This window comes from Ornithorhynchus anatinus, chromosome 12 (assembly GCF_004115215.2).
Source record: "Ornithorhynchus anatinus isolate Pmale09 chromosome 12, mOrnAna1.pri.v4, whole genome shotgun sequence".
Taxonomy (NCBI): domain Eukaryota; kingdom Metazoa; phylum Chordata; class Mammalia; order Monotremata; family Ornithorhynchidae; genus Ornithorhynchus; species Ornithorhynchus anatinus.
Window position 1 is genome coordinate 27,619,792 of NC_041739.1, and position 25,740 is coordinate 27,645,531.

At 48.8% G+C, this 25,740-nt stretch overlaps 1 protein-coding gene and 1 non-coding gene across 4 annotated transcripts in view; both read left to right on the forward strand.

The window, feature by feature from the left end:
- The first annotated feature begins 3,247 nt into the window (after window positions 1–3,247).
- The window catches only part of TBC1D9 (TBC1 domain family member 9), a 94,247-nt gene continuing 71,754 nt past the window's right edge, over window positions 3,248–25,740 (forward strand). For 2 of the 3 annotated variants that reach the window (XM_029076493.2, XM_029076494.2), the window contains exon 1: window positions 3,250–3,597. In XM_029076493.2, the coding sequence (XP_028932326.1) occupies window positions 3,465–3,597 (133 nt within the window). In that variant the 5' untranslated portion in view covers window positions 3,250–3,464. Of the gene's footprint in view, window positions 3,598–25,740 lie in introns of all 3 variants that reach the window. The other variant, XM_039913819.1, reaches the window with a different exon arrangement.
- On the forward strand, window positions 20,361–20,498 carry LOC114815814. Its single transcript, XR_003763616.1, has one exon. It is a non-coding gene; the product is annotated as a small nucleolar RNA SNORA7 (small nucleolar RNA).

Here is a 25,740-nt window from a genome sequence, read left to right on the forward strand (position 1 = left end):
AAGGGGCAGAGCCGGAATGAGAACTCAGGTCCTCTGACTTCCAGGTATGTGCTCTTTCCCCTAGGCCGTGCTGCTTTTCTTCTTCATTTAAAGGGACTGAGAATCCATCTCTACCTCGGGAAGACGGTCACAGATTTCACCCCCTGCTCCCGCCACCCATCAGAAGGCTTGTACAGTCCGGAGTTGGAAGAAAGCCACAGGCTTAGAAGTCCAGGTGCCCGAAAAGATTCCCCTAACACCGGGATTTAGCTAGAAATCCATACAGAACCCCTTTTTATGCTCCGAGTTCGAGAATGGAGGTGAGGTTATGGGTGACTAGTGAGAGCTGGATAACCCTAGACAGAACCAAAAATGCCAGTCTAAGAAAGAAATCCACTGATGTGAAGAAAGGGAAAGAGTGAATGAAATACGACTGCAAAATCAAGGAGATTTGGGAGAATGTTTGGTCATTAGGGAGGCACCTCATTGCTTTGATCACTTGCAGTTGAATTGCTTCTAGAGGTAAAGCACCAATCAGTGGTGTTTATTAAGCACATGTGTGTAGACTGCTCAACGTGGGCAGGGAACCTATCAACCAACTCTGTTATAGTGGACTCTCCCAAGCACTTTGTACAGTGCTCTGCACACAGAAAGCACTCAAATACCACCGATGGTGATGCACAGCTCTGTGCTAAGTGCTGGGGAGAGTGCGGTGGAATAAGTAGACACGATCTCTGCCCTCAAAAGGTTTACAGTCCAGCTGGGGTGACTGATGTGGAAAAACTACAGGTAAGGGGAAGCGACCGAGTATATCAGGGTATTTGTGAAGCGCTTATTTATACACCAGCCACTGAGTGCTGGGGTAGATACAAGCTAATCAGGTTGGATGCAATCCCTGTCCCACATGGTATTTGTTTAATGTTGGTATTTCTTTAGCGCTTACTATGTGCAGAGCACTGTTCTAAGCGCTGAGGGGGGGGATACAAAGTAATCAGGTTGTCCCACGTGAGGCTCACAGTCTTCATTCCCATTTTACAGATGAGGGAACTGAGGCCCAGAGAAGTTAAGTGACTTGCCCACAGTCACACAGCTGACAAGTGGCAGAGCTGGGATGCTGGAGTAGATACAAGTTAATCAGGTTGGATGCAATCCCTGTCCCACATGGTATTTGTTTCATGTTGGTATTTGTTTAGCACTTACTATGTGCAGAGCACTGTTCTAAGTGCTGGGGGGGGGGGAATACAAAGTAATCAGGTTGTCCCATGGGAGGCTCACAGTCTTAATCCCCATTTTACAGATGAGGTAACTGAAGCCCAGAGAAATGACGTGACTTGCCCATGGTCACAACAGTCAAATGGTGGAGCCAGGAGTAGAAAATGGGTCCTTTTGAATCCCAGGCCCATGCTCGATCCTCTAGGCAGGATAGGTTCAGTTGTGCTGGGGCCGGGGGGGCGGGGGAGGAGTGGGATAAGTGATCAAGTGTTTCTGGGGTACAGACTGAAGTGCATAGGTAATGCAGTAAAAAAGGAAAATGGAGAGATTAGTCAGAGAAACAATCAGTGGTATTCATTGAGTGCTTCCTATGTACACTGTCCCGTTGTGGGCAGGGATTATCTCTGTTGTTGAATTGTTCTTTCCAAGTGCTTAGTCCAGTGCTCCAATAAGTGCTCAATAAATACAACCGAATGAATGTACTAAGCACTGGAGAGAGTACGAGAGTATTAGCAGACGTGTTCCCTGCCAATAATGAGCTTACAGTCTAGACATTAATGTGAATGAAAAATTTATAATATCTAAAGATACGGACATCAGCGCTGTGGGGTTGGGGTGATTATCCAATGTCCACAGGTCAGAGTCAGACGGGCCTATATGACACAGAAGGGAAAGGGAGTTGGAGAAAAGAGGATGTATTCGGGGAAGACCTCTTGGAGAAGGTGTGACCTTAAGAGAAGTCTTAAGAGTAGGCTTCCTCGAAGAGATTTGAGTGCAGGGGTCGATGGTGAAAGACGAGAGGAAGTCACCGTGAGGAGGTAGGTATTAGAGGGGTGAAGTGTTGTGGGCTGGGTTATGTTGGGAGGACTGAGGATAGGTAGGGGTGAGAGAGCTGATGGGGCGCCTCGAAACCTCTCGATGAGATCCGTTAAATCTCTGGTGGCCACTTGAAAAGACCTAATGTGTTGAGTATTTATTTTGTTTTCTATTGTATGGAAGAGCAGCGATCACTTATGGCTAATCGTAGGACTTAGGTAGAAAAAAAAAGGTCAACCTAGTTTGAAAAGGTACAGTACGGGAGGAGGAGGAGGGAGGCAGTGAGGAGGATAAGGAGGGAGGGAGGCAGTGAGGAGGATAAGGAGGGAGGGAGGCAGTGAGGAGGATAAGGAGGGAGGGAGGCAGTGAGGAGGATAAGGAGGGAGGGAGGGAGGAGGAGGAGGGAGGCAGGGAGGAGGAGGAGGGAGGCAGTGAGGAGGAGGAGGGAGGGAGGCAGGAGGAGGAGAAGGAAGGGAAGGAGGCAGGAGGGGGAGGGAGGGAGTGAGGAGGATGAGGGGGAGGGAGGGAGTGAGGAGGATGAGGAGGGAGGGAGGCAGGAAGAGGAGGATGAGGAGGGAGGGAAGGAACCAGGAGGAGGAGGAGGAGGAGGAGGAGAAGGGAGGGAGGCGGGAGGAGGAGGATGAGGAGGGAGGCAGGAGGAGGAGGAGAATAGGGAGGGAGGAACCAGGAGGAGGAGGTGGGGGGTGAGGAGGGGGAGGGAGGCAGGAGGAGGAGGAGAATAGGGAGGGAGGAACCAGGAGGAGGAGGTGGGGGGTGAGGAGGGGGAGGGAGGGGGAGGGAGGCGGAGGAGGCGCGGCGGCGGCTTCATCTTTCGAAAGGGTGGGTTGCGGGTGGGAGGCGGGGCCCTGGGGAGACGGTCCCCGCCCGGCCTGCGATGGAGGGCTCTGCGGGGGAGGCCCGCGCTGCCAGCCTTCCCGCAGCCCCCCGGGCCCCCACCGCAACCTCCCTTTCCATCCTCGGGCGGGAGGGCTGAGGGGGAGGGGCTCGGAGACCCCCCCCGCCCCCCCGTTCCGTTCCGTTCCCTTCCCTCCGCAGCCCCGGATCCGGATCTCCATCCCGCCCAGCCTGCCCCCTCCGTCCTCCTCCGGCTCCTTCCTCCCGCTCCCTCGTCCTCCGGCTCCTGCTGGCGGCGGCGGCGGCGGCGGTCGTCTTTGGGGCGCCGGGGAGCGGGGGGGGGGGACGATGCGGGGGGGCGCCCCGCCCCGGCTCCCGCCCCGGGCCTCCGGCTGAAGGGGGTCTGGGCCGCAGACGCTCGGTCGACCGGCTGGTTTGGGTGGCCGGGCTGCCGATCCATCGCCCGACTGATCGATCGCCCGGCTGCCGATCGGTCAGTCACCCGGCTGATCGGTGGCCGGGCTGCCGATCGATCGATCGCCCGGCTCCTGATCGATCTCCCGGCCGGCGATCGATCGGCCGTCTCGGCGGGGCCCGGGAGCATGTGGCTGAACCCCGAGGAGGTGCTGCTGGCCAACGCGCTGTGGATCACCGAGCGGGCCAACCCCTACTTCGTCCTGCAGCGGAGGAAGGGCCACGGCGGCGAGGGAGGCGGCGGCGCCGGAGGACTGGCCGGTAAAAGCGGAGGCCGCGGAGGCCGCGGAGGCCGCGGAGGCCGAGCCACGACGGGCCGGCAACGGAAGGGCGGCCGCTACGCTCCGGGGCTCCGGGGGGCGCGGGGGAGACGGACACGCCGCGCTCCGCACACCCTCCGCGCCCGGACCCTTGGGCCCCCCCGCTACGCTGTGCCCTGCCCAGGGTCGGCGTCCAGTACGCTGTGCCCTGCCCGGGGTCGGCGTCCAGTACGCTGTGCCCTGCCCGGGGTCGGCGTCCAGTACGCTGTGCCCTGCCCGGAGTCGGCGTCCAGTACGCTGTGCCCTGCCCGGGGTCGGCGTCCAGTACGCTGTGCCCTGCCCGGAGTCGGCGTCCAGTACGCTGTGCCCTGCCCAGGGTCGGCGTCCCATACGGTGTGCTCTGCCCGGGGTCGGCGTCCCGTACGGTGAGCTCTGCCCAGGGTCGGCGTCCAGTACGCTGTGCCATGCCCAGGGATGGCGCCCAGTACGCTGTGCTCTGCCCGGAGACGGCGCCCAGTACGCTGTGCCATGCCCAGGGATGGCGTCCAGTACGCTGTGCTATGCCCGGAGTCGGCACCCAGTACGGTGTGCTCTGCCCAGGGTCGGTGTCCAGTACGCTGTGCCCTGTCCAGGGTCGGTGTCCAGTACGCTGTGCCCTGCCCAGGGTCGGCGTCCCGTACGCTGTGCCCTGCCCAGGGTCGGCGTCCCGTACGCTGTGCCCTGCCCGGGGTCGGCGTCCCGTACGCTGTGCCCTGCCCGGGGTCGGTGTCCCGTACGCTGTGCCCTGCCCGGGGTCGGCGTCCCGTACGGTGTGCCCTGCCCGGGGTCGGCGTCCCGTACGGTGTGCCCTGCCCGGGGTCGGCGTCCAGTACGGTGTCCTCTGCCCAGGATCGGCGCCTAGTACGGTGTGCTTTGCCCAGGATCGGCGTCCGGCACAGTGTGCCGTGCCCAGGGTCGGCGCCCAGTACGGTGTGCTCAGCCGAGGGTCGGAGTCCAGTATGCTGTGCTATGCCCGGAGTCGGCACCCAGTACAGTGTGCCCTGCCCGGGGTCGGCGTCCAGTACGGTGTGCCCTGCCCGGGGTCGGCATCCAGTACGGTGTCCTCTGCCCAGGATCGGCGCCTAGTACGGTGTGCTTTGCCCAGGATCGGCGTCCGGCACAGTGTGCCGTGCCCAGGGTCGGCGCCCAGTACGGTGTGCTCAGCACTGGGTCGGCGTCCAGTACGGTGTGCTGTGCCCGGGGTCGGCGTCCAGTACGGTGTGCTGTGCCCGGGGTCGGCGTCCAGTACGGTGTGCTGTGCCCGGGGTCGGCATCCAGTACAGTGTGCCATGCCCAGGGTCGGCGCCTAGTACGGTGTGCTCTACCCAGGATCGGCGCCTAGTGCAGTGTGCTTTGCCCAGGATCGGCGTCCGGCACGGTGTGCCGTTCCCAGGGTTGGCGCCCAGTACGGTGTGCTCAGCACTGGGTCGGCGTCCAGTACGGTGTGCTGTGCCCAGGGTCGGCGTCCGGTATGGTGTGCTGTCCCCAGGGTCGGCGTCCAGTACGGTGTGCTGTGCCCAGGGTCGGCGTCTGGTATGGTGTGCTGCCCCAGGGTCGGCGCCCAGGATCAGCGTCCAGTATGGTGTGCTCTGCCCAGGGTCGACGCCCGGTACGGTGTGCGTTACACAGGGTCAGTGCCCGGTGCGGTGTGTGTCGCACGGGATCGGCGCCCGGTACGGTGTGCTCTGCAAGGGATCGGCGTCCAGTAAATGCCACCGATTGATGCCCTCCCTTTCTTGACTGGGCTGTTAGTCTCCACGTTCCCTCTCTGTCTCACCTGGGGGAGATTTTCCACCCCCCAAGGGGGGCCGGGAGCTCCAGCCCGGTAAGGAGGGACATTTTTGCCCCCCTGACCGCGACCCCTTATTGGTACCTAGTTAAATGATTCAGGAAAATGTTGGGGGCCGATGGTCCGATCCGGTGCTTCCGACGGGTATCTTGCCTCTGAACTCATTTTGGGGGCCGGGAGGGGATTGACAGTGGATGTTGACTTAATTCGTCTTCTAGAGAATAATGATATTAATGGCGTTTAAGTGCTTACTGTGCACCGGGCAATGTACTAAGCGCTGGGTAATAGCACCTGTCCAAAAGTCTCCTTCGTTTCCAGTGGAAGAGGTGGGGGAAATGGCTCCAGCCAAGGCCAGTTGGAGACAGGATGGATCTGGGGAAGGAAAGACCCCGGAAACCCAAGTTTGAAACACAGTGATTTACCGTGTTAAGGATAACTATTGTTTGTGTCAGTGGAATCCCACTCCTGTGTTGGGAAGTTTTAATTCATAACTCGAGAAAATGTTGTGCCCGAATCCGTGTTAGGCCAGATAGCCATGCCCGGTTCTGCCATCTCAGAGATGGTGTCATTCATATTTATTAGCTAACAATTAAGTGAATGCCAAAACAAGTCCCCGACCTCTGGAGCTCATAGGATAAGGGGGTAAGACCCTCTTTTCCCTCTTTCGGTCAATCGGTAGTATTCGCTGAGCGCTTATTTTGTGCAGAGAGCACTGTAGTAAGTGCTTGGGGGAATACAATACTAAGCGGACCCAGTCCTTTATCCCCCCTCTCAAATAATCCTCTGTGGTGCTTTCACTGGCGTCCAATTTAGAAGCAATGAAGTAAGGATCCAAAAGGCTCGACTCAGAGAATGATCTTCTTCCTCCCTAGCCCAAGACCTTGTGCTTTATAGGAGTAGGCGAATTCAAAGTGAGTTGTTTAAACCTGTTTTAAGTGTTCCTTCCTAAATGTCCTAGAATGACTTTGTGACCTCTGGTAATGTGGTTATAAAACACAGTTTAATTTTCAAACGACCGAAACTTAACTAGGCCAAATACCTCCAAAAATCACTCGGACTTAGGGATATAAATGCGTTTTTAGATATGAGAAGATTCATGTTTAGATCTGCTAGACATTTAATGACCCGCCTCAAAGCTTCCGGCCTTGGAGGTGTTGAAACTATGCAATAGGAACAACATGAGGGACCTAGATGCCCATTTTCCATCCAAAGCCAACACTCTAGGCTAAAGTTCCTCTGCGAAACGGAGCGTGCTGGGAGGAGTACTCGGTGGCCCGAAGACGTGACAATCATTCCCACAAGCTTCATTCACTGTCCCCGCGCAAATTCTGAAGCTAAAGGGCCCCGTATCCCAACTGGAATATTTTAGGATCACTCTGTCACACTCTGTAACTGGGACCTTGGCTTCCTCAGCCCGTTGGATTCGGTATTAGTAGGTTGAAACCTCTTTGAACAAGTAAGTAGGGTATACCACCATGGAACAGATGATTGGTCAAATTGTGCTTTTCGTTTGAAGATCTCAAGGCATACTTCATGCACCATCAAGATAAAAATATTCGTCCTTCCGTGGGTGATAGACCTGCCCAACCCCCTGTGGAGCCAAGAGCAAGGTGCTGGCGCTCAGACTGGATTTCAGGTTACAGTAAATCTGTGGCTTGAGACGGTCGTATGGATCGATACAGTGCCGATGTTGTAGTTGGACTGGTATTTATCGACCATCGGCTGAGTTCAGGGCACTGTACCAAGTGTTTGGGAAAGTACAGTAGTCAGTAGACAAGATCTCTGCCCACAAGGAGTAACCTTTTAAATAGGGAACAGATACATAAAAATTTTTTTACAAACAGTGGTAGTAGGAAGAACAAGGATCAGGTAGAATATTCTAGGATGAATAAATACTTGAATATGTATATATCCTATAAGTATACTATAGGATATATCCTATAAGTGAATACTTGAATAAGGTATTTATCCTATATATAGGATGCTTTTAAATAAAAATGCAAGGGCTAGGGGTGGCTGTTGGATGGATTCAACTTGGGGTATTGGGAATAAATAGGACTTGTTGGAGATGGTGGAGTTGTAGAGGGGCTTTAAAGATGGGGGAAGGCTGAGGACTAGGGGATTTGTGAGGAGAGGAAATTCCAAGCCGAGGGGATGGTGAGAGCCAGGGGTCAGGAGGAGGTGAGTGAAGAGCAGGGAACAGTTAGAGGGAGAACTTGGGAAGAACCATGAGGGACATCTGGTCGGTAGCAGGGGAAGAGAGCAGATGTGTGATTGTGGACAGTCTTGAAGCCAACGGTAGGGTGTCCTGGAGTTTTTTTGAGGAGTGGAAAACTGCATGTCGAATGATGCTGTGGGAAGATGATCTGGGCTGCAGTTTGAAGGATGGACTGAAGTGGGGAGAAGCCGGTGGCGGGAAGATTGATACCACATTCCTATCCAATAATCTAACTGTGATACGACCGGTTCCCGAAACAAGGTGGTGATCGGTCGGGTAGAGAGGACAGGGCAGATTCCCGAAGTGTTTTGAAGGCGGAATCATCAGGATTCAGCAGTCGACGGAACGTGAGGACCGAAAGACTTAATGGCGTCACCTCGGGGGACTTCAGGGATGGGGAAGGATGGTGATAGTTTCGATGAAAATGGGAAAATTTGGAGGAGGCTGTTCAAGAGGTAGGTAAGTTCAGTTTGGGAACTGTTGAGTTTGAGGTGACGGTGGGCCAGCCAAGTGGAGGTGTTGTAGAAGCCAGAGGAAATGCATGATCGAATATTGGGGAGAGATCAGGGCTTAGGGGGGATTGAGGAGTCACACACATAGAAGTGGTAGCTGAAGCTGCCCCGTGAATGGAGGAGCTTCTCGAGAGAATAAACGTAGAATGAGAAGAAAAGAAGACCCAAAACACAGTTTAGTGGGACGCTCATTCCATAAAGGTATGTGAGGGGGAAGAGGAATCAGCAAAAACAAAACTGAGACGTCGGAGAAGTGTGGATCCTTAACCAAGTCGCCGGACCTTTATATCACTTCCTTCAGTATTTCAGTTTTCCTTTTCAGTGCAGTGAAGGTAATAAATTTGCATCCAGTTCACAGAGATGATGTAGCTTGTCATTTAAGGATGTGTGTGGACTTGAGTAGCTTCTTGTTTGTTTCTAATTGCAAGTCTGTGTCAATCCAGCAATTTCTATCACGGTTTTGGTTCTGTTGTCCTTAGTGCTCCCTCAATTAATCGATGGTATTTATTGAGCACTTACTATTTTCAGAGCACTATACTAAGTGCTTGAGAGAGTTCAGTTACCACAGTGTTGGCAGACACATTATCTGCCCAAAATGAGTTTACAGTCTAGTCCTTACTTTATACCCTCCTGGAAGTTGAGGTTTTACCACTGTCCTCCTGATATCTTCTACCCATGATTTCCTGGAGATTAGTGGGTGGAATTCTTGCACTAGCATAACTCACCTCTGCTGACCTCTATGAAGGTACCAGGTAAAGTTTAAATCTAGTGACCTGAGATTGAACTGCATAGACAGTTGTAAATCATTCTAGTATTCATCGTACATCCCTATTTTGAACAGATGTATGTGCATATGTCATATAAAGCTTAGAAAAATAAACTAATCTTTTTAATGTATTTTAAAATATGGGGTTCTCGTAGATTCTCAAAATATTGCCAGCTGAGAGTTGAAAATAGGTGGTATTGCCCTTATTTCCTTCTAAGGCAGTTTGGCTTCCTGCAATTCTCTGTTTGTGGGAGCTCTCCCAGCTGCGCACCCTCTCCTTTCGCCCCACCGATCCACTTTTCAGTTTTTAACCCTTTGAGATTTGTTCTAGTTAAGCTTTCTTCCCTCCAAGCCTCATCCATCCCGGGCTCTTTGCCCTCCCACTTACACCTGGATTCCTTGTTATGCCCTAGTTTCAGAAACTTCTCCCTCTCTCCCTTTATGGTGTTCATTCTTCTGTGGTCTCTGCAAATCAATCAGTTATATTTGTGGAGTGCTTACTGTGTACACTAAGCTTTTGGGAGAGTACAGTATAACAGAGGTATACACGTTTTCTGGATACAGTGGTCCAGAGTGTCTAATTTTGTATTTGGAGCTTGGGGCCAATGGAAGTGGAGCTTCCGGAGGGAAAAGATGTTGCATGGGAGTCGGGTGGTACGTACTCACTTCGGGGTGATGATTTTAGGTCTGTTCAGCTCCACTCAGAAACGCTTAGCTATCATTCTCCCCACCCCACCCCTGCTGAGGAACTCTTGGACTTGTCGATGACCTTGGATGAATGAAGACAGGCGTTTAGAACACCGTGAAAACAAACCCTTGGTTGTGATAGCTTTACTCCATGCACAGTTTCACCTGCTCCCTGCCCTTCTCCCTGTGGCCTCTCTTTATATTTTTATTTATATTAATGTCTATCTCCTCAGCTAGACTATATGCTTGTGGTGGGCAAGGAATGTGTCTATTGTTGAATGTTGAATGATGCTTTGGGAGGATGATCTGGGCTGCAGTTTGAAGGATGGACTGAAGTGGGGAGAAGCCGGTGGCGGGAAGATTGATACCACATTCCTATCCAATAATCTAACTGTGATACGACCGGTTCCCGAAACAAGGTGGTGATCGGTCGGGTAGAGAGGACAGGGCAGATTCCCGAAGTGTTTTGAAGGCGGAATCATCAGGATTCAGCAGTCGACGGAACGTGAGGACCGAAAGACTTAATGGCGTCACCTCGGGGGACTTCAGGGATGGGGAAGAATGGTGATAGTTTCGATGAAAATGGGAAAACTCGAGGAGGCTGTTCAAGAGGATTGATAAATTCAGTTTGGGAACTGTTGAGTTTGAGGTAACGGTGGACAGATGCTTGTGCAGGGCTTGTGGTGGGCAGGGAATGTGTCTATTGTTGTGTTGTATTCTCCCAAGTGCTTAGAACAGGGCTCTGCACGCAGTAAGTTTTCAAAAAATATGGTTGACTGACTGATTCTCATCTTTGTTTCCTCTGCTGTTTCAGGAGCTGCCTCTCTGCCTTTCTCTCCCTATTGTGTTGCTGGTCTCCATGGACCTCATTTCTCCTTCCTGTGTATCATTTTGTGGTATTTCAGTGTTTACTACGTGTCAGACGCTGTACTAGAGAACCCGAGCTTGGGAGTCAGAGGTCATGGGTTTGAATCCCGGATCTGCCACTTGTCAGCTGTGTGACTGTGGGCAAGTCACTTAACTTCTCTGTGCCTCAGTTACCTCATCTGTAAAATGGGGATTAACTGTGAGCCTCACGTGGGACAACCTGATTATCCTGTATCTACCCCAGCACTTAGAACAGTGCTCTGCACATAATAAGCGCTTAACAAATGCCAACATTATTATTATTATTAAGTCCTGGGATAGATACAAGCTAACCAGGTTGGACACATTCCCTATACCACATGGGGCTCACAGTCTTAAACCCCATTTTACAGGTGAAGGAACTGAGGCCAAGTGAAGTGACTTGCCCAAGGTCACACAGCGAAAATGGGGTGGGTCCAGGATTAGAACCCAGGTCCTCCTGACTCCCAGGCCCGGGCTCTTTCCACTAGGTCACTGCTTCGTGGCCCAGAGATTCAGTTCCAACTCCTCTCTCTGAGCTTCTATGCCAGCAACCACCTTGCCTGGTGTCTCAGAGCTTGGAGAGCAGACATGCCGGAGTGAGATAAGGCTAATCAGCATAAAACTTATTTTTATTTTAAGAAGCCCTGTGAGAAACCTCAGGTATATCCTGAGGGAAAATAGGAAAGGGAAAGTACTCTTCCATAATTTCTCAGTGGTTTTGTTCAATCACATTCTTGACAAAATCTTTTTGGCAGGACTCAAGGTATGTTGGCTAAAAAGCAATCTCCTTCAAGAATAATTCCCTGATTTATCACCACCTTCTTGGCCATGTCGCTCAATCAATCACATAAATATTCTTTTTTTTTTTTACTTATTGTATCATGTTGTTGCTCTTTTAACTTATTTTGGATTGGCTGTTTGCTCCTCTCCCCCATTCGGTTGTAAGTCCCGTTTTCTCTGTCTACAATCTATTTTAATGTCTGTCTCCTGTAGACAGTAAACTCCTTGTGGAGAGTGATTGCATCTACTCTGTTGCATTGTCCTTTCCCAAGCACTCAGTATAGTACTCTGCACACAGTCAGCATTTAATAAATACCATTGATTGATTGAAGGCAGGGTCTGTCTTCTGCTGAAGTCTCCCAAGTGCTTAATACATAGAATACATGCATTCACTGTTAACTAAATATTGTCATTAGTGTCATCCTTAAACACTAAGGCCAGAATTCAAGTGTATAGTGTTTATAGCCCACTCCCCACTGCCTAAGGGAGTTCATCCTTCATTCAGAAGAGAAATCTTTTTCATGCAGAAAGTGGGTGGGTATCCTGGAAGAACTTAGCACATTTAGGACAGTCCCTGGGAAATTCATTTCCGGAACATGGGACTTTGTGCAATAATGACTAATGTGTCTATTCCTGTTTGAAGCAATTTCAAGTCTGGAAGCAGTAATTTCGTTTTAAAACATTGTACATAGCTTTGTTTTTCTTTCCTAAACTCATTTGGAGCAAAACCATTTTTAGTGAATTACTGTCTGAGAGATTTGTTTGGCATTGATTGTGTCCCCCAAATTGACCCCTCCTTGAATTATTGTTGTCATTGTCATTACCACTCTTACTCATCATCATTATCATCATTATTAGCAATTAGTTCTTGGAGTTTTGGGAGCAGGGGAAGAAATGGTCCCTGCACTCCAGAAAGAAATCTTTAAGAAAGAAATAATTGCTGATTGAAGCACTTCTGGAGAGACTGTCCATCAGTGAGCCCTATTACTCATGCCAGGTTCTTTGATTAAATCTCCCCCAGTCACCACTGTTCTTTCCGAAGAAATGTGGTTAAAAGAGAGTTAATGCGAGTTGACTTGGAAATAGGAAGAACGGTAGGAATCAAAGGTCAAGTTTTTGTGTCGAAGATTTTTAACAAAAAAGGATATGGGATTGGGTTTTGATGGAGTGGGATGAAGAACATGCAAAATTACAAATGTGGCCCTGGATCTGAAATTAAACAAAACCCTGCAGTGGGGACAATTGAGTTTTGATGAGCAGCTCCAGCAATGGTCCCACTTCTTTCTCAAATTCTGATCAGGGATATATTTGTAAATCCTGAGAACCTGTTTTTCCCCATTTCCAGAAACTTCTTCCTTTCCCCGGAGGTAACTTTTATTTTTGCACCCAGCCCCTGAAACAATAATCCCATTAGTTTGCCAGGGAGTGTTAAAAAGGAAAATACTCCAGATATTGTCAGGCCGTGGTGTTTATTGAGCTCTTACTGTGGGCTGAGCACTGCACTAAATACTTGGGGGAGCACTTGTACCCATCTAGACTGTGCATTTTGACTGTTTTGTGGATAGGATGTGATGGTAGAATTAAAGAATGTTCTTCAGATATTAAGCACCTGTCTGGACACAGAGCAATGTGGAGTTGGAAGTTGCACGCATGAGAATGTCATAAATATTATAATATAGATTTATCCCATAACCTCCTGTAGAACTAACCAAATTAAGATCTTTGGAAATTACGTAGCCTAGTGGGAAGAGCACGGGCCTGAGAGTCGGAAGGACCCGGGTTCTAATTCCTGCTCTGCCACTTGTCTGCTGTGGGACCTTGGGCAGGTCACTTAACTTCTCTGTGCCTCAGTTTCCTCATCTATAAAATGAAGAAGACTGTGAGCCCTATGTGGGACAGGGACTATGTCCAACCCGATGATCTTGTATCTACTCCAGCACTTCGGACAGTGCTTGGCACATAGTAAGCACTTAAGTACTATTATTATTATTATTATTATTATTATTTCTGTTCAATAGCACAGTGCCCAGATTTAAAAAAAGATGCCTATCACAGGTGCACTCTCCGAGTAACATTCACTGAGTTTCTAGGCAGAAGAGATAGTGGAGAAGTGAACTTTAAACTACTAATGGTTGGAAGGAAGCTCAGTTAAAGTCTGGTTTGTTTGAACTAGTTGAAGTAAGCCTGCTTTCTAAGGATCTGATCTGCATGCTTTCAAAATCGAGGGTTTTGGTTTTTTTCTGAAATGAAGTAAAATTAAGAGCATGACCCTGGGATGGTTAAATTGTAAATATTAGTGGGGGCAGGGAAGAAGTGGAGGGGAAAAAGGGAATAGGGACACTTTTCATCCGTGAGGGTGAGCATCTTTGAGAGAGAATCCGTGCACCTTCCTTCCTTTTTGGCATTACTGAAGCAAGCTGTACGTCCTACTGCCAGCTGGACATCCTCTTGAGTTATGTTTGCCTCAGTGGTGACGGTTTGCTCCGAGCCATCAATACTCTCTCTCCTGCACCCCCTATACCCAGCAGCATACATTTGGAGCAGACACACAGTGCCCTCGCCCAATCGTTGAGTATGATGCCCAGAGCATCTTTGTAAAGGTTGTTGGCATTGAGGGGATGCTTTTCCACGTTCTTGTGGAAAAGCAAATTAAATAATGCTGCCCTAACATTGCTCTGTGTGCTCACGGGTAGCTGGGGTGAGAACTCGCTTGGCCCCTTGCGTCAATCGTAAATGCCAGAAGGGAGTACTATAGCCAAAGAAGCGCTACCGTGCAGACGTCGTTGACTGTGACTCATAAAAATCAAAGCGCTCCCTTTGACCCAACTCTGTGATATTGCACTCTCCTAAGCGCCTGGTACAGTGCTCTGCACACAGTAAGCACTCAAATACGATTGATTTGTTTGGTATCGCACTGTACGGTATTTTGGTTCTTTCTATTTTAATGGTGATCTTAATGGCAGACGTTGCCATGGAGTCCCGGAGGTTGGAAGATGGGATGAGGGCAGGGAGGAAAGCTGCCAGAAACGAAGGAGAGTAGGCTGGGTGAGAGGAGGAAGCAGGGAGTTGTCCTGGAGTCCGTATACTAGGGTGAGTCATGAAACCGTAGCGGGGTTCAGCTCCGCAGAGTGGTCTTAATCGGGGTTCACCTCTGAATGATAGCCAGGACCCAACCTCGGGTTCCAACGTCCCACTGGCTAACTTTGAGAATTGGCCCCAATATCCCTAGGTTGTGGAATCCAGGGAGAAATGCGTGGATGGTAGAGAGGGCTCGCGCTACCCTACCCCTCACATGCCCCTTCCCCCTCCTTCCCCCACCATAGCTCAGTGATTCTCCCTCCAGAAGATAGCGCAACATCCCCGGCAACCACCTAATTTGTCATACCTCCGCAAGGCTAAATGGAGTTTGCTTAAAAGCTCAATGCCTAAGCAGAGAACACTGCATTCTCTGATGGGCTTCCTGCTTTTGCATGGAGTGCGTCCACATTTCCTGGTGTAGTTCAGCGATCACCTGGATTTATGAGAGGTAATTCTATTGCTCTTCATCATGGTAATGAGTCTTTTTCTTGGATTCCTGTCAGCATTCCCAACTGATGTCAGGTACGGGCTTGTGAAAACAGAACATTCCTAAAGCATGTAGTCTGTGACCTTTGGAAGTGCACAGATTGTTGTTTATAAAATTGCATTCCTCATTCACCTTTGATAAGTAAAATCCTGTTGTTTTATTTTTAGGCTTGGAAACCAGCCAGACAGCCACTGCTGCATTTAGAGAGCATTTTGAAAGAGGAATACATACGAGAATTCCTCTATGATATTTTCTAGAAGACCAAGCCCTTTTGAAGATCATATTGGGGAAAAGGTTATATTTGTAGTTCGAAGGAAGGAAATTTGCCCTCTGGGTTTCAGGCTGGGATGATTAAGCACATGTAGGCGGTTCAGGTTCCCTTTACCCCAAGCTTCTCCTTACCCCAAGCCAGTAAAGGCAAATAATTGCTTGATGTGCAGTGAGAGAGACAAACTTAACCCATGGCACTCCTGGCACAGGCTTGAAGTTGGATACTTTTTTTTAATGGTATTTAAGTGCTTACTATGTGCTGGGCCCTACACAAGCACGGAGTTAGATACAAGCTAATCAGGTTGGACACAGTCCATGTCCCACATGGGGCTCACAATCTTACTTCCCATTTTAAACATGAGGTAACTGAGTTACAGAGAAGTTAAGTGGACTTGCCCAAGGTCACACAGCAGACAAGTGGCTGAGCCAGGATTGTTCTCACGGCAACACAACTCAGCAGGTAGAGCTGATTCACCTAGATTGTCAGTCTTGGGAGAGGGAAGGGAATGTGTTTGTCCCAGTGATTAAGACAGCATGAATTGCCTTGTCATCCCTGCCGTGTCATTCTTCTTGTTCATGGTCTGTTGCTGCTTTTGTACCCATAGTAACAACATCTGTCTTTTACCACAGTTGTAGTGTTCAACTACAAATTGAAATTCCCATTTTTGATAGCAGGCTTCAGATGAGAAGTTGAACTCTCTTTCCTCCGAGAAACAGGGGAAAGGGATTGGAGCTCAAATCAATCCATTTAGCAATGGGAAGAGTATGGGCCTGGGGGTCAGGAGACCTGGATTCTAATCCCAGCTCTGCCACTTGCCTGCTGTGTGACCTAGGGCAAGCCACCTCACATCTCTGTGCCTCTTAATCTGTAAAATGGAGATTAAATAACTGTTCCCCTATTCCTTAGACTGTGTGTCCCTTGAGGGGCAGGGACTGTGTTGGATCTGATCATCCGCTATCGATCCCAGTGCTTAGTATAATATTTGGCACATAGTAAATGCTTAACTCACTTGCCCCAGCTGTTACTGCGGGAAGACTAAAACCGACAGTACTTACTGTATGCAGGCAGAACACTATACTAAATGCTTGGGAGAGGGTACGGTACAGTAAGTACACCTGAACTCTGTCCTTAGGAAGCTTAAGGGGACCACCTGAGGTTTGGAGAGTGACTGTGGGATGATAGCAGGATCTGTGGGTGGAGGGATGGATGGAGTGTTACCTCCATCTTTCCTAGGGATTTCCAGACCTCTCTGACCCAATCCTCCCCTAGCATAGCCAGCTGTATAGAGTCCTTTCAGAACACTCACCCAGAGATGGCTCAAAGCTGTTCCCTAGCCCCTTGAAATGGGTGGGGGACGGCCAAGTTGGAGCCTCAGAGTGACAGCTTTCCTTTTTAACTGTACAGGGCCTCCTCCCTAGTGCCCCCCAATCTGCCTACCTATGCAAAGGGGAAGGGGCGCTCAGTTTGCCTGGACCCAGATAGCCGTCTTAGACTGTGACTACATTTCACGAATCCCATTTTATATCACCTGCGTGCCCCACAGCGATTGCCCGTCACAGTGGTTCTCCAACAATACTTTGCGGCAGCCTCACCTGAGAGAAGAGAAGCAGTGCTCGTGTGGGCCTGGGAGTCAGAAGGACCTGGGTTCTAATCCCGGCTCTGCCACTTGTCTGCTGTGTGACCACGAGCAAGTCACTTCTCTGTGCTTCATTTATCTCGTCTGTAAAAGACCGAGAGCCCCACGTGGACTGTATCCGACCTGATTCGTATCTACCTCAGTGCATAGTCCAGTGCCTGGCGCATAGCAAGTGCTTAATAATATCATAAAAAAACCCCAAACAGGGCTGTTAATAATGAATGCCTTTTAAACTGAAAGACTCTCAGCAAACATGAATTTAGGAAAATGTATAAAAAATAAAAAGTGTTATTCTCTTAATTTGATGATCTTTCTAGGAACTTTCTTGAGACTCTCTGGTCTAAAGATGAGGCAAGGGGAAACCAGACAAGCCTGGGCATGATTGAGGAACCCCGGGAACAGCTTAAGGCCCTGGTAGGCCTGAGGAAGAGGAAGGCTAGGTTGAGGAGCGCCCAGGAGGAAGGGGAGGGGAAAGTCTTCCCAGGTCCAGGGCCTCCTATTCCAGAACTTCCCTCTAGACCTGGATTGGGATATTTTTAGCTCTGTAGCTGCTCTGGGAGAGGAGGGGCATGGGAGAAAAGGGGAAGAGGTTCTGTGGTGCCTGCAGAGCTGATGACCTTCTTACTTTAGGGGGATGGGGGAGGTCATGGGGGCTGGGCCTGGGGCAGTTGCCTCCCATTCTGGCAAGTGTTTAAAGCAGCTGGGGACACATTTCTAGGGGCCTGAAGAGTGGAAGAACATATGTTTCTCAGAGCCGATCCTCAGGGCTCTGCTGCTTTCCAGGAAAGACTATTCCAGTGTGTATCCCATGCTTCAGCTAGACAGTCCTCACTCTCCCTTACTGCAACTGCGGTCCCAACCAGTGTGACCGTTGTCAGCGCTATGGTTCTTGCGGCCTATATGGGGGCGAGCGTTCTCCATCTAAACCAGAGAGCGGGTTGGCATGATGCTGATGACTGGATGACGCTTAGTCTCTAAACCCTCCCATTTGAAGTATAAAGGAAAAATTGAGTTTGGTTCTCCTCACTACCACATGCCCTTCCCATGGAGGGCAGTGTGGCCTAGTGGAAAGAACGTGGGCCTGGGAGTCAGAGGACCAAGGTTCTAATCCTGGCTCTACCACATGTCTGCTGTGTGTCCTTGGACAAAATCACTTAACTTCTCTGTGCCTCAATTCCCTCATCTGTAAAAAAGGGATTAAGACTGTGAGCCCCATGTGGGACAAGGACTGTGTGCCACCTGATTAGCTTGTATCTACCCCAGCTCTTAGTTCACCGCTTACCACATAGTAAGTGCTTAACAAATACATTTTTTTTTTTAAAGAGAACAGCTCTGTTCTGAAACTTCTGGAGCAACCCATTCTTCTACTCTGCTAGGGAGCGAAGCTTTGTCAAAGCCATTTGGCTCTGAGCCTCAGGAGAGAGGCTGGTGACCTTTCCTAGCTTCCTTTGCTTCCCTAACCAGACAAGAAGGAATCATTTCCAGGATTTCTAGCGGTATGGGGAAAGAGAGGAGAAAGGAGAATAGAGAATTCTGATCATTATTTGGTGGTTGGTCTTAATTGGCAAAAACTTCATTTGTAGACAAGCTATTTCAAAGTGACTGGGAAAAATTGTTCCATGTACATAGTATAAAAAGAGTAATTACAAGTAGTTCCCACTTGTCACTAATGCATAACACCATAATCACCACATCGTGATTAATTGTGGTATTTGTTAAGCACTTACTATGCACTAAGCCCTGGGATAGATACAAGATAATCAGATCCCACACCGTTTTAAGCATTAGGGAGAACTGGAATTGAATCCCCATTTTGCAGATGAGAGAACTAAGGTACAGAGAAGTGACTTGCCCAAGGTCATTCATTCATTCAATAGTATTTATTGAGCGCTTACTATGTGCAGAGCACTGTACTAAGCGCTTGGAATGAACAAGTCGGCAACAGATAGAGACAGTCCCTGCCGTTTGACGGGCTTACAGTCTAATCGGGGGAGACGGACAGACGAGAACGATGGCAATAAATAGAGTCAAGGGGAAGAACATCTCGTAAAAACAATGGCAACTAAATAGAATCGAGGCGATGTACAATTCATTAACAAAATAAATAGGGTAACGAAAATATATACAGTTGAGCGGACGAGTACAGTGCTGTGGGGATGGGGAGGGAGAGGTGGAGGAGCAGAGGGAAAAGGGGAAAAAGAGGGTTAAGCTGCGGAGAGGTAAAGGGGGGATGGCAGAGGGAGTAGAGGGAGAAGAGGAGCTCAGTCTGGGAACGCCTCTTGGAGGAGGTGAGTTTTAAGTAGGGTTTTGAAGAGGGAAAGAGAATCAGTTTGGCGGAGGTGAGGAGGGAGGGCGTTCCGGGACCGCGGGAGGACGTGACCCGGGGGTCGACGGCGGGATAGGCGAGACCGAGGGACGGTGAGGAGGTGGGCGGCGGAGGAGCGGAGCGTGCGGGGTGGGTGGTAGAAAGAGAAGGGAGGAGAGGTAGGAAGGGGCAAGGTGATGTAGAGCCTTGAAGCCTAGAGTGAGGAGTTTCTGTTTGGAGCGGAGGTCGATAGGCAACCACTGGAGTTGTTTAAGAAGGGGAGTGACATGCCCAGATCGTTTCTGCGGGAAGATGAGCTGGGCAGCGGAGTGAAGAATAGACCGGAGCGGGGCGAGAGAGGAGGAAGGGAGGTCAGAGAGAAGGCTGACACGGTAGTCTAGCCGGGATATAACGAGAGCCCGTAATAGTAAGGTAGCCGTTTGGGTGGAGAGGAAAGGGCGGATCTTGGCGATATCGTAGAGGTGAAACCGGCAGGTCTCGGTAACGAATAGGATGCGTGGGGTGAACGAGAGAGACGAGTCAAGGATGACACCGAGATCGCGGGCCCGAGAGACGGGAAGGATGGTCGTGCCATCCACGGTGATAGAGAAATCTGGGAGAGGACCGGGTTTGGGAGGGAAGATGAGGAGCTCAGTCTTGCTCATGTTGAGTTTTAGGTGGCGGGCCGACATCCAGGTGGAGACGTCCTGGAGGCAGGAGGAGATGCGAGCCTGAAGGGAGGGGGAGAGGACGGGGCGGAGATGTAGATCTGCGTGTCATCTGCGTAGAGATGGTAGTCAAAGCGGTACAGCAGGTATGTGGCAGAGCCAGGATAAAAACCCAGGTCCTCTGACTCCCAGGCCCGTGCTGTCTTCACTGGGCCATGCTGATTGTAGGGACATCACATTTTCTGTTCGAGAGCCGGTTCAAGATTCCAAAGAGTCAGTCATTTGTATTAAGCACTTCCTCTCTGCTAAGCACTGTACTAAGCGTTTGGGAGAGTACAATATAACAGTACAATAGAGTCCTTGCCCACAGTGACCTTACAGTCTAGAAGGGGAGACAGATATGTACATAAAGTTTTATGGGACTGGAAGGGGGGAGATGAACAAAGGGAGCAAGTGAGGGTGATGCAGAAGGGAGTGGGATTTTCTGTTTTAAAGAAGAGCTAGGTTTGAGTGTGGTGGAATGGAACTTAAGAAGTGACTGAGGGAGCAGGAGTGGGTTAGTCCCAGATAGGTGAATTTGTTTAAAGCAATACTGCCATTCAAAATACAGGAGGAAAATTAAGAAGTGACAAAGGCAGTTCCTCTCTCAGGGTCACATCTGGAGAGTTTCCAGTATTCTACCAGTCTCGACTATGAGAGGGAGAGTCAACCAGAGGCATATCCATTCCATTCCTGGCTTGGTCAGTGGCTAGCTAGTGGAAGGCCACCTACTACAAGTCCAAACTTACCTGTGTTGGGCAGCAGCGGCCTCGGAGAGAGTTGAGGGTGGAGGCTCAAGTTTGCCGCGTGGAAGGAAGCCATGGTAAACTACTTCCGTATTTTTACCAAGAAAATTCTATGGATACACTACCAGGACAATTGCTGATGGAGGTGGGGCGTTCTGGGAGAGATGTGTCCGTGATGTCGCTATGGGTCGGAGAAGACTCGACGGCATATGACAAGACAGAGGCAGTTAGGGAATTCCAAAGATATGTTTATGAAGACACAGTGGAAAAAAAATCAAAAGACGTAAAGAAAACTTGATATGGGGGTGTTCTAAATAAAAAAGGGAAGTTGTCAGTGTGCAAGGGCATTAATAATATTTTGATAAGATATTTGTTGCTACTTCTTTTTGTCTAACTGTAGTTGCACATTATTGGAGAAAAGACAAGTCTCAAAGAATGATTGGATGAGGCTGCTTAGCTTTCAGATTACCTGACCCCTTACTGTGATAGTGCAGATTGTCAGAAGCAGTCATTTTGATGTGAATACCAATTTAAACTGTCTTACTTATGCACTATTTCAAAATTTTAAACTTTATTTGCACCTGCCCTTCCGCATTAAGGATGACCTGAATAATATGGCCCTTCATATCCCCAGAAGACTTGCTCTTTCTGGCTGCCGTCGTTAATCTTTTTGTGGAGAGGGAATCTGAACCCAGGCATAATGGCTATTAGAATGATTCGAGATCAGTAATGGGCTAAACCAGCACTCTCCCTCCCAGCTGAGGTTCTGCTTCCTTCAAATTGTCTGACAGCTTAAGGGATATACCAAATGTGTCGTCATTATCTATGGAATGTCTACATTTACTAGAAATCCTAACAGAAATATGTTGACCTGCTGGTAAGAACAATTCAGATACTGAAAAAGATTTTTATTTCACTGGAGAAAAGGAAAAAAGACGGAGGTTCCCGGCGACTAAAGCATTGATTTTTTTTTTTTTTCCCCCTTTCACTTCTCCTCCTCTTCCAAATCCTCTCCTCCACCCAACTTTCCAGTCACATCTGACAACTCTGTGTTGTTTCTTCTCCCTCACATTTCCTGGACCTGCCTCTCCCTTTGCATTCAGATGACCACCACCCTGGTTCAGGCACTCGCCATATTCGGAGTTGATTCCGAGTTGATTAGTCTATCAACCTCCTCATATCATCTCCCTGCCTCGTCGCCACACTCTCCAGTCCATGATTTACTCTGTTGCCCTGGTCATTTAAAAAAATGTAATTATTCTGCTCACATCTTTGCACTCCTCAAAAGCACTCCTAGTTACCCGTTCCATCCTGCAACAAGCAACTTGGCCTAGTGGATAGAGCACGGGCCTGGGAGTCATAAGGACTTAGGTGTCCTGGCTCTGCCACTTGTCTGCTGCATGACTTTGGGCAAGTCACTTAACTACTTTGTCCCTCAGTTACTTCATCTGTAAAATTATGAGCCCTACTTGGGACATGGACTGTGTCCAAACTGATTCGCTTATTTCCAACTCGGTGTTTAGTTCAGTGCTTTGCACATAGTAAGCACTTAACAAATATCTTTTTTTTTTTTTTTAAAAAAAAAGGCCAAGAACCTTAACCACTAGTATCAAGGCATTCCGTTGGTCCTCTCTCCCTCTTACGTATCCCCTCTTCTTTCCCACTACCCTCCAGTTTGAACTCTGCTCCTCTCAGGCTACCCTACACAATATGCCTCGTTCCCAACTTGTTTCTGACTCCTAGTCCATACATACCCTTCCTCTTACCCGGAGCTTCCTCCCACTTCATATCTGCCACTCTCTATCTTCAAAGCCCTTCTAAAAAAAAAAAAAATCTCATTTCCTCCAGGAGGCCTTCCCTGATTAACTCTTCTTCTCCCCAAGTCAGATCCCTCCTTCTACCCCCTTGCACTCTCATGCCAATTAGGAGTTATGTACCCAGAGCAATTTGGTACAAGTCGACTTACCCTACTTTTAAGCACTTGCTCATCCATTTCTTCATTTCTTTTCTCCTCTTCTATGTGGGAATCTGTCTACCAATTCTGTTAAACAGTACTCTCCCAAGTGCTTAGTACAGTGCTCAATAAATATCATTGAAAATCAAATTATTTTGTGTCTCCCTCAGTAGATTGTAAGCACCTTAAGGTCAGAGATCCTGCCTCTATCTATTACACTCTCCTGAGTGTTTAGTACACTGCTCTGCATGGAGTAAATGCTCAATTTATTGGGCGCTATTGGCCCGTAGCAGGCTAATGTGGGCAGATCGCACATGTACTTTGCAGTGCGCTGCAGCCCTGCCTGTCAGCTTGCTCATTGCATATTGGGTTGTTGGACGGAACAGGATTGGCAGGGATGAGCAAGCATGAATGGAACCACATCAAGAACCACTAGCACTAGAAACCATTCCTCTCGAGGATGACTCCATCATCATTTCTTAGAAGTAAATTTAAAGAGCACAGGTAGAGAAGATGCCATTCAGGACGAGAAAATATTCTGACAGAAATGTGGGAGAGAAGAAATCCCGCTGAGCCAGCGCCTCTTTGCCCTTGAGTCCAGTGTGGTGGGGTTTTTAAATTTTTTTTAAGCCTGATGCCTGGTAAAATTGGAAAAAAATATTAAACTGGCATTGATGCAGTTTTCCACTCCCACTGAGAAAAGCCCAGGTTATTATCCTGCATTTTGCGGGGAAAGGGATAGATTATATTCACTTGGTGGAGAGCAGACCTTCTTCCCAAATGCCGAGAAGTATTACTTCAGTCCCCCAAATTGTAACTTTTTCAGCATTTACTATGATGGGCCAAATTGGAAACATGCAACCTACTCAGACTAGAGTCACTTGTGAACCTGGAAGCAGTGCCTTTCTCAGTGAACCCTCTCTAACAAGCACAGATTTGTCATGAAAAAGCTAAATTGAAATTTTGCTCCCTGTTAGAAGCTTCAGTGCTTCAGGCACCATGAAGCAGTTTGTTACCATGCCCGTTCTTGTCTCTAGAGCCCTAACTGGTTCCCTGGAAAATAATCTGCAAGTTGAAGGGGCTGCAGTGGAATTCTAAGAACTCAATTTCCCCAAATGGAACAAAACAATTCATTTCACTTGACTGAACTTTTCAGTCTTTAGAGAATTGTACTGGCTGTGTAAGGTAACAAAGATACTTTGTGCCTTCCCTAGTAGCAAAGTTTAACTTGCACATTTACTCACCGGTTCTTCTACAGCAAGAGTCTTCAGTGTCCTCTTCAGGAGATACTGCAGGCAGCCCATCCCTCACCTCCTTTATTAAACTAGTTACCAAAGACGGGGAAAAACTCATGGTTTCTAGAGACATTCTAGATCCAGGAACCTCAGCACTGTTCATTCATTCATTCGTTCAATAGTATTTATTGAGCGCTTACTATGTTCAGAGCACTGTACTAAGCGCTTGAAATGTACAAATCGGTAACAGATAGAGACAGTCCTGGCCCTTTGACGGGCTTACGGTCTAATCGGGGGAGACGGACAGACAAGAACAATGGCAATAAATAGAATCAAGGGGATGAACATCTCATTAAAACAATAGCAATAAATAGAATCAAGGTGATGTACATCTCATTAACAAAATAAATAGGGTAATGACAATATATACAGTTGAGCGGACGAGCACAGTGCTGAAGGGAGGGGAAGGGAGAGGGGGAGGAGCAGAGGGAAAGGGGGGATGAGAGGGCTTAGCTGAGGGGAGGTGAAGGGGGGCTAGAGGGGAAGCAGAGGGAGCAGAGGGAAAAGGGGAAGCTCAGTCTGGGAAGGCCTCTTGGAGGAGGTGAGCTCTAAGTAGGGTTTTGAAGAGGGGAAGAGAATTAGTTTGGCGGAGGTGAGGAGGGAGGGCATTCCAGGACCACGGGAGGACGTGGCCCGGGGGTCGACGGCGGGATAGGTGAGAACGGGGGACGGTGAGGAGGTGGGTGGCGGAGGAGAGGAGCGTGCGGGGTGGGCGGTGGAAAGAGAGAAGGGAGGAGAGGTAGAAGGGGGCAAGGTGATAGCCTTGAAGCCTAAAGTGAGAAGTTTTTGTTTCATGCAGAGGTTGATAGGCAAGCACTGGAGGTTTTTAAGAAGGGGAGTGATATGCCCAGAGTGTTTCTGCAGGAAGATGAGCCGGGCATGTCACCAGGGCACTGGGCACTATTCACTAGGAAGCAGTCTCCTTGCAAACTGATATCAGCCTCTTGGGAGGGAATTGTCTGACTGCATATGTGTCTTGTCTGTCTAGGTGACACATGGATTCAGGTTATATAAAAGGTGGCACCGCTGTTTCCTGAGCCCTTGAGTTGTATGGCATTTGTTATGGTATTTGTTAAGCATTTATTATGTGCCAGGCACTGTACTAAGCCCTGGGGTAGATACAAAATAATTGGGTTGGATACAGTCCTTGTCCCAAACAAGGCTCACAATCTTAATCCCCATTTTACAAATGAGGAAACTGAGGCACAGAGAAGTGAAGTGGCTTGCCCAAGCTCACTCAGCAGACAGGTGGCAGAGCCAGGGTTAGAATCCAGGTCCTTTTGACTCTCAGGCATACGCTGTATCAACTAGAACATGCTGCTCTCAAAGTTTCCAAGAACTAGTCTGTAGAAGTCAGTGGTTAGGCATATATGCTGTGTGAATCACCCTGAACAACTGATGCCCAGAACTAGAAATAAATGGTAGGAAGCTATGAATGTGAAGGATTATCATAACAGCTGCATTTTAGAAGTTTCCCAGGCAGGATAGTATTTACTTTGGCTCTCCACTTGAATAGAAGATTCATGAATTTTCATTAATGATCCAGATTATTTTTATTTGTTGTTTTCATTAGTAATTGGATTTACGTTGATGCCCCTCGCGTAAAATTGTATTATTTTTCCTCACATTGATTTTGGGGGCAAATAGGGAAACACATTATAGATTGTAAGCTCCTTGAAGATATGGATTGTATATACCAATTTTATTGTGTTGGACCCTCCCAGGCACATACAGTGTTCTGCAGACAATAAGTGCTCAATAAATGCCATTGATGATGGATTGATGTACATGTAAAAACTGAGACCCAGAGGGAATTTCCCTCAATAATAAAAATAGTAATTATATGTGTCAAGCATTGTTTTAAACTCTGGGGTGGATACAAAGTTAATCCGGTTGGACACAGTCCTTATCAATATGGAGGCTCACGGCCACTTGTCAGCTGTGTGACTGTGGGCAAATCACTTCACTTCTCGGTGCCTCAGTGAC